Source organism: Oncorhynchus kisutch, linkage group LG16, assembly GCF_002021735.2.
Source record: "Oncorhynchus kisutch isolate 150728-3 linkage group LG16, Okis_V2, whole genome shotgun sequence".
In the NCBI taxonomy this organism is placed as follows: Eukaryota; Metazoa; Chordata; class Actinopteri; order Salmoniformes; family Salmonidae; genus Oncorhynchus; species Oncorhynchus kisutch.
Genome location: NC_034189.2, coordinates 46,323,015 through 46,335,493, shown reverse-complemented (window position 1 = coordinate 46,335,493; position 12,479 = coordinate 46,323,015). Strand labels below are relative to the sequence as shown.

Sequence of the window (12,479 nt, the reverse complement as noted above, 5' to 3'; positions counted from 1 at the left end):
CTATCTGTAAAAATATTATTCTGAGATAATTGGCTTTAAAGTTTCCAAACCCTCATTGGTTTGAATGGTGTCCGTGATTTGTATCTTTTGAAATTAACATGAATTGTGGTATTTATATAGTTAGAGAACATCGAACAGAACAAGGTTATGTCAATAGCTACATTTTCACCAAAATGCAGACAGAACCTTATAGTTCCAAACTCTACAAACCGGTTCTACCAGCAAGGATGCGCTGTGAGACAGGCATACGCCCATGTGAGATGTCATGCCCTAGGTTTCCCTATGGGAATGAAATGTTTTGCTCGGCATTGTGAGACCCACATGTGAGTGGGAGACAGAGAAAAAAAGAGGGCGAGAGAGAGAGACAGAGAGAGAGAGAGGGTACTGCCGCATAAAATAGTGGACAGTGATATCCACACCATTTGCATGGTTTGGCTGCGTTTGGTGGATTCGACTAAACAATTTGAACTTTGAAAAAATATCAGTGCTTGGATGTGTAGAGAAATGCTAATTCTTATGTAGGTGACCAAACTATTGTTGATAAAGGGCTACAACTCAGAGTTGAGCCTGTGGGGTCCCCTACAGGATAGCTCCCGCATTACACTAATGGCCAAAACCAGCGCACACACACATGATCTCCGTTGTAGCTGAACGTTGAATGCCCGAAGAGGATTCTACGATGACGGACAGACAACTGAGCCAATGGCGGAAGACTACAGACTACACCCCAGCTGAACCAATCCAAAGATCCGATCTTCCAGAATCAACCTACATTCTTTTCTATATAATAGTGGTGTACTGATTGTAACGGCCTCTTCTTCGTCTGCGCTTCCGTACGAACCAGCGGGAGAGCCGTAATTACGCTGTTCTAGATATCTTCACTCTGAATAAACTGTAGCTTGTCATACAATTTACCACCTTGTCTGAATCGATCCTTGACCGACTCGTCCGTCTACATATCCAATTACTAACAGATGTGAATTTATCTACACACCACTACCTTTTTGTGGATATAATGCAGTCCTTCCTTTTCCTGGATTTACACACAGGTATATTCAGATCTTTCTTGAAATTGATTGATGTTGGTGCCGGAAATATATACCATATTCGCTGAAAATAACATGAATAACTAGGCTACTTGCCGTTTCCAAGGGATTGTTAAATACATTGTATAACTATTTTTTTTTATTATAGTCGCAAACTCTACAAACCGGTTCTACGTTGAGCGGGAAACACGCATATGAGATGTTCCCCACACCATTATGGAAATGTATTTCTCCAATTACAGTAAAGCTTCTACGCAGCAAGTAGCTGCATGCTTTTCATGATCAGTAAACATCAAGTTGATCATGTATTTTCAGATACGTGATAGTAACATATTCATTTGGCATGAGCAACCGAGCTAGCTAAGCAAACAACGTTTCATTTAGTATATATTAGGTTAATGGAAAGAGTTTGACATCGGCAAGTCCTCCTGGTAAAGTTGTCAGTCAGAACTACTGTCATCACCACTACATCCAGAACAGCGCTGCCAGGATCCTGATGAGAAACTGAAAGGTGTCATAATGTATTTGTTCGCAAACATCCTTTCTGAATTTAAAAGTAATCCAAGAAGTAATCATCTAGATTTTCAAAAGTATCTGTAATCTGATTACAATATTTTTGATAATTACATAACTGATTACAGTTACCATCTAGGTGATGGGAGGCTTATATTTGGTGTGGGGGTGATGTTTGCCAGGACAGGGAGCCAGGGGATGCAGGGTGGATCATAGTGTGCCAGTTCCCAAATAAAAATAATCTTAACTAATCCAATCTGCAAGTGGTTGGATTCATTTCACCTGTTATAGACATGGTTATGCAGTTTAGACAGTTTAGTCTCATTTATCAATCTTCCCTACCTTGGCAGTCATTCTAACTGCAGATTGTGGGTGATGCGCATGATGGCATTTAGCTGTGTGTCGACTCTATGTGTGTGTGTGTGTGTGTGTGTGTGTGTGTGTGTGTGTGTGTGTGTGTGTGTGTGTGTGTGTGTGTGTGTGTGTGTGTGTGTGTGTGTGTGTGTGTGTGTGTGTGTGTGTGTGTGTGTGTGGTAAGCACAGAGACAGAAGCAGATGAGAGACATCCCACTTCCTCATTTTTTACTGGTTCATATACAGTCAACTAAGCAGACCTGACCTACAGTAGCTGCTAATGCATTGGTCCCTTTGTGAGAGCCACCCCGTTAAGCAGACCAGAACTAACTGATAAAAAAAAATATTTGTCCCTGAAAGCAGTGTTTTATTTATTTTATTTGACAGTTTAACAAATACATAGACACAGTACACATCTAGACAGAGATAATACAACAGAGTGTATTACTTATTTCAATTGTGTCCCTTGCTGTAGTTTCCATTCTGGTCCATGTGGATTTGATATGTTTTTCATGTCATACGTGCTCCCCTGCTGCAAAGCCACTATTGCCCTCTCTGGGACAAATAATGCTGAAAGTTGAAACTTGAACTTGAGGCCCATTGAGTGTCATTAGATACAGTATTATGCATGTCATGCATGTCTTCATCTCACTCTAAGGATCAGAGGCTGCGTTTAAACAGGCAGCCCAATTCTGATCTTTTGCCCAATTATGTGCAAAAGAGCTGATCTGATTGATCAAAAGACCAATTTGTGAGAAAAAAATATTAGAATTGGGCTGCCTGTGTAAATGCAGCCAGGGAACAAGTGCGACTACATTATTAACTTTCACTTCTCTTCAAAGGTCACCTCAACCTTCACCTTCTATAAACTACCTTTCTAGATCTGGCTCATGATGGTGAAGAGGCGTACGTTCCCTCTACTGATAGCTTCTGCTCTGGCAGTCATGGTCTACGTCATCTTCACATTGCCCAGGTACCGTGAAGCCTCTGCCGTACGATCAAGAAATAAAAGTGCCAAAGGGAGAACATTGTCTGGGACACACATTTCTGCTGTAGAAATACAACATCTGTCCATGATTCCTCAGGTCACAGCCAGGCAACCACCAGCACCTCTATCCGCACCACATCTCTGACCAGTCCATCACGCCTGTCAACGACACCAAACACTTCATGGTGGGGGCCTACAAGGAACATCGTTTGGAGGGAAGCTCCGTACGCATCATCAGTATCTTCAGACGAGACTCTGTCCAGCCTCTGTACTGTGTGTTCTACTGTGGGACTCACTGGGCTAATGGAATGAAGGCTGAAGTCCAGATGCACTCTGATCACTTTGGTACCTGCTATTTGCTATTTGGTTTTAGCCCTGCACTGACACACCTGAATCAACACCCGAATCAAGGAAATAAGGGGCTTGGTGATTTGCTGATTGGTTTGTTGACTTGTTGATTTAGTTTACACTATACAGTAAATATATGTGTCCCTGTTCTATATTGGGATAAAGGGTTCCGCTTCGTGACGACCGACGTCCTTTGTCCGAATCATCCCGACTGCGACCCGTCACACGTGACCCTCGCCACACAAGCTGACGCCGAGCTCGCTCAGAACCAAACCTTCCTCCGCATCCAGAACCTTGTGAAAAGGGAGGAAGAGGAGTTTCAGTCCAACTTCACTGTCTGTTGGTCCAATTTATTTGGCGATTATAACAACGTGCTTCAGGTCACCCAGACTCTGGAGATGTACAAGTGAGTATTGATTAAGTGATTGGTTGATTGACTGATGGATTCCTTGATTGGTTAATTGATGGATTGGTTGATTGATTGGTTAATTGATTGATTGGTTTGTTGGTTAATTGATTGATTGATTGGTTGTTTGATTGATTGCTTGCTTTGTTGCAGGTTGTTGGGAGTGCAGCATGTTGTGGTGTATAACACCAGCTGTGGACCAGACCTGGAGAGACTGCTACAGAGTTACACACAGGAGGGCTTTGTTGAAGTAGGAATTATTTATTTCACCTTTATTTAACCAGGTAGGCAAGTTGAGAACAAGTTCTCATTTACAATCGCGACCTGGCCAAGATAAAGCAAAGCAGTTCGACACATACAACGACACAGAGTTACACATGGAGTAAAACAAACATACAGTCAATAATACAGTAGAAACAAGTCTATATACGATGTGAGCAAATGAGGTGAGATAAGGGAGGTAAAGGCAAAAAAAGGCCATGGTGGCAAAGTAAATACAATATAGCAAGTAAAACACTGGAATGGTAGATTTGCAATGGAAGAATGTGCAAAGTAGAAATAAAAAATAATGGGGTGCAAAGGAGCAAAATAAATAAATAAATTAAATACAGTAGGGAAAGAGGTAGATGTTTGGGCTAAATTATAGGTGGGCTATGTACAGGTGCAGTAATCTGTGAGCTGCTCTGACAGTTGGTGCTTAAAGCTAGTGAGGGAGATAAGTGTTTCCAGTTTCAGAGATTTTTGTAGTTCGTTCCAGTCATTGGCAGCAGAGAACTGGAAGGAGAGGCAGCCAAAGAAATAATTTGTTTTGGGGGTGACTAGAGAGATATACCTGCGTGCTACAGATGCTATGGTGACCAGCGAGCTGAGATAAGGGGGGCTTTACCTAGCAGGGTCTTTTAGATGACATGGAGCCAGTGGGTTTGGCGACGAGTATGAAGCGAGGGCCAGCCAATGAGAGCGTACAGGTCTCAATGGTGGGTAGTATATGGGGCTTTGGTGACAAAACGGATTGCACTGTGATAGACTGCCTTCCAATTTGTTGAGTAGGGTATTGGAGGCTATTTTGTAAATGACATCGCCGAAGTCGAGGATTGGTAGGATGGTCAGTTTTACAAGGGTGTGTTTGGCAGCATGAGTGAAGGATGCTTTGTTTTAACTTTGGATTGGAGATGTTTGATGTGGGTCTGGAAGGAGAGTTTACACCTAGGTATTTGTAGTTGTCCACATATTCTAAGTCAGAACTGTCCAGAGTAGTGATGTTGGACAGGCGGGCAGGTGCAGGTAGCGATCGGTTGAAGAGCATGCATTTAGTTTTACTTGTATTTAAGAGCAATTGGAGGCCACGGAAGGAGAGTTGTATGGAATTGAAGCTTGCCTGGAGGGTTGTTAACACAGTGTCCAAAGAAGGGCCAGAAGTATACAGAATGGTGTCGTCTGCGTAGAGGTGGATCAGAGACTCACCAGCAGCAAGAGCGACATCATTGATGTATACAGAGAAGAGAGTCGGTCCAAGAATTGAACCCTGTGGCACCCCCATAGAGACTGCCAGAGGTCCGGACAGCAGACCCTCCGATTTGACACACTGAACTCTATCAGAGAAGTAGTTGGTGAACCAGGCGAGGCAATCATTTGAGAAACCAAGGCTGTCGAGTCTGCCGATGAGGATGTGATGATTGACAGAGTCGAAAGCCTTGGCCACATCAATGAATACGGCTGCACATGTTTCTTATCGATGGCGGTTAAGATATCGTTTAGGACCTTGAGCGTGGCTGAGGTGCACCCATGACCCGCTCTGAAACCAGATTGCATAGCAGAGAAGGTATGGTGAGATTCGAAATGGTCGGTAATCTGTTTGTTGACTTGGCTTTCGAAGACCTTAGAAAGGCATGGTAGGATAGATATAGGTCTGTAGCAGTTTGGTTCAAGAGTGTCCCCCCCTTTGAAGAGGGTGATGACCGAAGCTGCTTTCCAATCTTTGGGAATCTCAGACGACACGAAGAGAGGTTGAACAGGCTAGTAATAGGGGTGGCAACAATTTCGGCAGATAATTTTAGAAAGAAGTGGGGTGTGTGCAGTGCTGTTGACCGGGGTAGGAGTAGCCAGGTGGAAAGCATGGCCAGCCGTAGAAAAAGGCTTATTGAAATTCTCAATTATAGTGGATTATCAGTGGTGACAGTGTTTCCTATTTTCAGTGCAGTGGGCATCTGAGATGAGGTGTTCTTATTCTCCATGGACTTTACAGTGTCACAGAACTTTTTTGAGTTTGTGTTGCAGGATGCAAATTTCTGCTTGAAAAGGCTAGCCTTGCCTTTTCTAACTGCCTGTGTATAATGGTTTCTAGCTTCCCTGAACAGCTGCATATCACGGGGGCTGTTCGATGCTAATGCAGAACGCCATAGGATGTTTTTGTGTTGGTTAAGGGCAGTCAGGTCTGGGGAGAACCAAGGGCTATACCTGTTCCTGGTTCTGGTTCTAATTTTCTATAGCAGGCGGCAACGGTGAGCGACTCGTTTTTAGAGAGGTGGATTTTTAAAAGTAAAAGTTCAAATTGTTTGGGTACAGACCTGGATAGTAGGACAGAACTCTGCAGGCTATCTTTGCAGTAGATTGCAACACCGCCCCCTTTGGCAGTTCTATCTTGTCTGAAAATGTTGTAGTTTGGGATGAAAATGTCAGAACTTTTGGTGGTCTTCCTAAGCCAGGATTCAGACACAGCTAGAACATCCGGGTTGGCAGAGTGTGCTAAAGCAGTGAATAAAACAAACTTAGGGAGGAGGCTTCTAATGTTAACATGCATGAAACCAAGGCTATTACGGTTACAGAAGTCATCAAAAGAGAGCGCCTGGGGAATAGGAGTGGAGCTAGGCACTGCAGGGCCTGGATTCACCTCTACATCACCAGAGGAACAGAGGAGGAGTAGGATAAGGGTACGGCTAAAAGCAATGAGAATTGGTCGTCTAGAACATCTGGAACAGAGAGTAAAAGGAGGTTTCTGGGGGCAATAAAATAGCTACAAGGTATAATGTACAGACAAAGGTATGGTAGGATGTGAATACAGTGGAGGTAAACCTAGGTATTGAGTGATGATGAGAGAGATATTGTCTCTAGAAACATCATTGTAACCAGGAGATGTCATCGCATGTGTGGGTGGTGGAACTAATAGGTTGGATAAGGTATAGTGAGCAGGACTAGAGGCTCTACGGTGAAATAAGCCAATAAACACTAACCAGAACAGCAATGGACAAGGCATATTGACATTAAGGAGAGGCATGCTTAATCGAGTGATCAAAAGGGTCCAGTGAGTAGTGAGGTTGGTTAGGGTCACGGCAATTCAGACAGCTAGCCGGGCCATCGGTAGCAAGCTAGCATAGGATGGAGGTCTGTTTTTAGCCACCTCGTGCGTTTCCGTCGGTAGGATTAGTGGGGTTCCGTGTGGTAGGGGGGATCAATACAATTCGCAAAAAAATATATATATATAGTTATAGAGGCCCAAGAAAAAATAAATAAAAATAAATAAATTGTCCGATAGGTCTATTCAGATAGCAGCCGATAAGACAGCTAACGATTAGCGGGCCGCAGATGGGCGTTCAGGTAACGTTGCGACGGAGGAGCCAGCCGGATAACTCCCTCGGGTCGATAACGTCGGTAGTCCAGTTGTGAAGGCCCGGTGGGGCTCCGCGTTGGCAGTAAAACGGGTCCGGATAGGTGATTGTAGCCCAGGAGTGACTGATGGAACTCTTCAGCTGGCTAGCTCCGGAATAATTCATGTTTGCTCCGGAATCGACGTAAGCCGATAGTCACACGGATAGCAGCTAGCTAGCTGCGAGATCCAGGTATAAATGTCCAGAGTTAGCGGTTGCTAGCTTCTGGCTAGCTTCTGGGCTAGCTTCTGGCTAGCTTCTGGTTAGCTTCTATGGAGGATTACAGATTTGAGGTAAATAATACTTTCTTTAAAAAAATATATAAATTGGTGAGGCGGGTTGCAGGAGAGTGTTTTGAAGATGAGTTTAAGGAAAACAAAAAATATAGTCTGAACTGCTATGCCATCTTGGAATTAATTGATTGGATGGATGGACAGATAGATGGGATTCATTAACTGACTGATTAATTGACTGCAGGTGGTGCCCTGGCCTATCAACCAATACATGAACCCGTCCAGTGGGTGGCAGCCCAGTGAACATGGAGGGGACATCCACTACTATGGCCAGTTGACCACTCTAAATGACTGTGTCTACAGAAATATGTATCAGTCACGCTATGTACTGCTGAACGACATCGATGAGATTATAGCTCCATACCAGCATCAAACCCTGCCCCAGATGATGGATGTACTTCAGAGGCAAAACCCAAAGGTAGGGGGAGGACTCAGGGAAGTACTGTGTATGTGTGTTAAGGTAGATCATTACGTGTGTGTTGTGCATATGTTAGGCTGTGTTTACACAGGCAATCCAATGCAGATTTGTTTTCCTCAATTATTTGGCACATCTGATACAAATGTGATATTTTCCCCAATTTGTTAACAGCATTTTCTGATCTTTGGTGATTTTAGTTGATAATCATTTTGTTGACCAATTACATCAGATCTTCTCACATCAGATATTTTTTTGAATCGATTTAATTGGTCAAAAGACTAATTAGCTAAAGATTTGGGTTTGGGCTAACTGTGTAGAGATTTGGGCTAACTGTGTAAACTCATGGAATCTTATCTTTTGAGTTTTGATACCACAATCGTATGTGGTTCTCATCCTCAGTCTGGATGCTCAGATCAGAATTGTTGTGCTATGAAGTGTTTGTTTTTGCACATGACCTGCCATTACCAAGATAACCACTCCAACATTTAAAGGAACCGTGACAGGAAATTCATGAGCAAAGCGTTTGTGTGCTATTTCATATGCTACATCAGTGTGAATGTGCAAGTCTGATATGAGTCCAAATACAATAGTGTGGACAGTGAGAAAAATAGATCAGATATGAAGAAAATAAATCTGAATTCATTCTCTCTTTCACCTTCTCTCACCCCAACCTCCATCTCCCCAGGCTGAAGTGTTCCTCATAGAGAACCACATCTTCCCTAAGTCCCAGTTTGAGCCCAGTGGAAGGTTTGAACGACCCAGCTGGCGGGATGTTCCAGGGATCAACATCATGGAGCACATCTACAGAGAGGAGCCAGACTATCGCATCTACCACCCCTCCAAGATGATAGTACGGCCCAGGTTAGAATCTCCCACCTCTCTAAGATGATAGTACGGCCCAGGTTAGAATCTGCCACCCCTCCCAGATGATAGTACGGCCCAGATTAGAACCTGCCACCCCTCCCAGATGATAGTATGGCCCAGATTAGAACCTGCCACCTCTCCCAGATGATAGTATGGACCAGGTTGTAGTCTACCACCCCTCCAAGATGGTAGTATGGCCCAGAGTAGTTTACTAAGAAGCTAGCTAGATGTACTCAGGGTTTTCTAAAGCTAGTCAGCTTCAGTTAGGTTCACATTCCAGCTCAGGCTTCATCCCTATTACGACAGTGGATATTGCTTGTCCTCCTGCTTCTCACTCTAGCAGACTTAGAACTGTGCATGCATGTCGCACGTGGCTAGTCGAACTCTGAACTTTTCATTGAGACAATGCTGAAACATAAATCCATGGGTGATTCAGTGCCAAATTTAAATTCTTTCCAAAATCAACATGAAAGAAAAGCTATCTTGCAAATTCTGCAGATTATGGAGTGAAAAGGGTTATTAGAAGTGCCGTCTTTCTTGTATTACGTATCGTTCATGCTGTTTTTTGGTGTGTTTATCAATGCACAAGCACCTTTTTTCCCCTCTCCAATAAATAAAATCATTTTATAAAGTCATACAAAAGTTATACTGTGAGTGAAGTTTCAAATGCATCCTGTCATTACCAAATGTGATTGGTATTTTAATATTACTATTTTTTTACACAAAAAAGTATTTGGTTAATACAATATTTAATCAGTGGTCCTCTTCAAATCAAAGGGATGATGGGAACCTGATCTCATTGGTCCTGAACTCACGGCTCAGACATTTCATTCAGGATAAGTAGAGTTAGCCCTGAGTTAGCCTGCCTCGGAGCAGTTTAGTTCCTAAGGATACTTTGCCATAGAAATGTACCTGGATAAAAGGTGAGCCACATTTGTGTGAGTGGTTATCTCGAGTTGAGCTCAGACTTTGTAGTATAGGGCTCTGGTTAGAATCTACCAACCCTACAAGATGAATGTACGAGCCTGGTTAGAAAAGATTACAACCTCTGTCTAACAACCCTAGAGCAGTGGAGCAGACGTCGGTCCACTCTGTCTAACAACCCTTCTGTGTCTCTGACCCCAGGACAGTGGAGCAGACGTCGGTCCACTCTGTCTAACAACCCTTCTGTGTCTCTGACCCCAGGACAGTGAAGCAGACGTCGGTCCACTCTGTCTAACAACCCTTCTGTGTCTCTGACCCCAGGGCAGTGGAGCAGACGTCGGTCCACTCTCTCTAACAACCCTTCTGTGTCTCTGACCCCAGGGCAGTGGAGCAGACGTCGGTCCACTCTCTCTAACAACCCTTCTGTGTCTCTGACCCCAGGACAGTGGAGCAGACGTCGGTCCACTCTTGTCTAACAACCCTTCTGTGTCTCTGACCCCAGGGCAGTGGAGCAGACGTCGGTCCACTCTCTCTAACAACCCTTCTGTGTCTCTGACCCCAGGGCAGTGGAGCAGACGTCGGTCCACTCTGTGCTGCGTAACTTCGGGCAGACAGTGAAGGTTCCTCCTAACGTGTGTCATATCATCCATGTCAGAGTTCCTCTACGAGGAGGACTGACCAAGAAGGAGCTGCATGAAGACAAGAGGGTCTGGGACTACGAGAGACAGCTGGTTCCTAATGTAGATAAAGCATTGGAGAAGGCAGGACTACTGCACATGTGAATGGATTTCCTTCATCCTGAACCAAACCTGCAGAGATGTTTAGCCCCACACTTGAACGCACTTAGGTGTTGCAGACCCGCTTTGCTGTTTACTTTGTGCCTCTGCTTCATATCGCCGAGTCTCTTTGATTGATTTTATCTTTAAGTTACAAATGTAATGAAAGTAAGTATTTTTAAATGTATTTGATTTTATCTGTACTTAAAGTAATAATAATAAAGCCCCTACAATGAGTAGGATTGACTGTGCTTTGTGTAGTTTTTAAAGTGTACTTTAAATTCATAGCTTATAAAGTTGTGCTTCAGTATTCTTAGAATACATACAGTTGAAGTGGGAAGATTACATACACTTTAGCTAAATACATTTAAACTCAGTTTTTCACAATTCCTGACATTTAATCCTAGTAGAAATTCCATGTCTAAGGTCAGTTAGGATCACCACTTTATTTTAAGAATGTGAAATGTCAGAATAATAGTAGAGAGAATGATTTATTTCAGCTTTTATTTATTTCATCACATTCCCAGTGGGTCAGAAGTTTACAAGTTTACATACACTCAATTAGTATTTGGTAGCATTGCCTTCAAATTGTTTAATTTGGGTCAAACATTTCGGTTAGCCTTGCACAAACTTCCCACAATATGTTGGGTGAATTTTGGCCCATTCCTCCTGACAGAGCTGGTGTAATTGAGTCAGGTTTGTAGGCCTCCTTGCTCACACATGCTTTTCCAGTTCTGCCCACAAATGTTCAATGGGATTGAGGTCAGGGCTTTGTGATGGCCATTCCAATACATTGACTTTGTTGTCCTTAAGCCATTTAGTGACATCAATACGGGATCATAACATTCGCCTGGTTAGTCTGTCACAGAAAGAGCGGGTGTTCATTATGTTTTGTACACTCAGTGTATGTTATGGCAACATAAATCATTTCTGAATTTTGGGTCCATTCCAAAAGGTTCTCTCAGTTTACAGATAAGTCATTTAGCAGACGCACTTATCCAGAGCAACTGGATTAGGGTTAAGTGCTTTGCTCAAGGGAACATCGCCAGATTTCTCACCGTCTTTTTTAAGAGATATTTTTTCCTGAGTAAACAGATTTGATCTGAGATTAAAAAAAAAACAGAATGACAGAGTGCTATAGAGAGACAGACAGAGTGCTGTAGAGAGACAGACACAGTGAGACGTTTGATGAAGAGACACAAGCTATGATATCTCGGTGAAGGGAAGAGTTCATACTCATCATTATAATAGTGCCATGGTGCCCAAATTGTAAATCAGTGCTGCTATATCGATGCTACATCTGCTTGCTATAGCTGCTGCTCGCAGCAATATTTTGAAAAGGTATTTATAGCTACTTAGCATGTTAGCTAAACCTCCCCCTAACCCTAACCTTAACCCTTTAACCTAACTCTTACATTTTACCCTAACCTAGATTTCGATACCCTAACCTAGAATTTTTTTGCAAAATTCACAACATATTGTACATTTTAGAAATGTGTAAAATATTGTATGTTTTATACATTTATAACTAAATCGATTGTATCAGATTTACATTGAGAATAATACAAAATGCTATGAGACCAGGTTGCTAAAAAACCTGGGTCAATTGAAACCTGCCTATTATTACATCAGCGACAGCTTCAGGGATTTTAGTTTCTTCTTACAAAGCCCCCTGTCACGTCAGAAGGGTCTGCTATCCACCCCTCCTTTCTAAAGGGGCAGGTGTCAGGAGTAGAGATTTGATGTGTCTCATGTTCTTGGTGGTGGTTTTTCCTGTTTCGTCTCCGCAGGAGTTTTCATTGTAATTTTGTCACTCTCTCTCTCTCTCTCTCTGATGTTCTACTTTGTCAATGTTCTCATTTTGTACCTTTCTCTCTATACTACTCTCTACCTCACTCAATTTTT

General features: G+C 43.0%; 1 protein-coding gene across 7 annotated transcripts; it reads left to right on the top strand.

Moving 5' to 3' along the window:
• Positions 1-600: 600 nt before the first annotated feature.
• Positions 601-10,825, top strand: LOC109879733 (uncharacterized). 7 transcript variants are annotated; one of them, XM_031792624.1, is made up of 9 exons: positions 813-1,049; positions 1,195-1,270; positions 2,795-2,886; positions 2,999-3,246; positions 3,415-3,655; positions 3,809-3,905; positions 7,777-8,010; positions 8,696-8,871; positions 10,361-10,825. In XM_031792624.1, exons 2-9 carry the CDS (start codon positions 1,241-1,243, stop codon positions 10,578-10,580), a joined length of 1,338 nt encoding a protein of 445 aa, XP_031648484.1. In that variant the 5' UTR covers positions 813-1,049; positions 1,195-1,240; the 3' UTR covers positions 10,581-10,825. The 7 variants fall into 7 exon arrangements, with proteins under 7 accessions (XP_031648482.1, XP_031648485.1, XP_031648484.1 ...); XM_031792620.1 differs by having other exon boundaries at positions 873-1,049; positions 1,195-1,287; XM_031792626.1 differs by lacking the exon at positions 10,361-10,825 and adding an exon at positions 10,120-10,339 and having other exon boundaries at positions 873-1,049; positions 1,195-1,287.
• Positions 10,826-12,479: the final 1,654 nt, after the last annotated feature.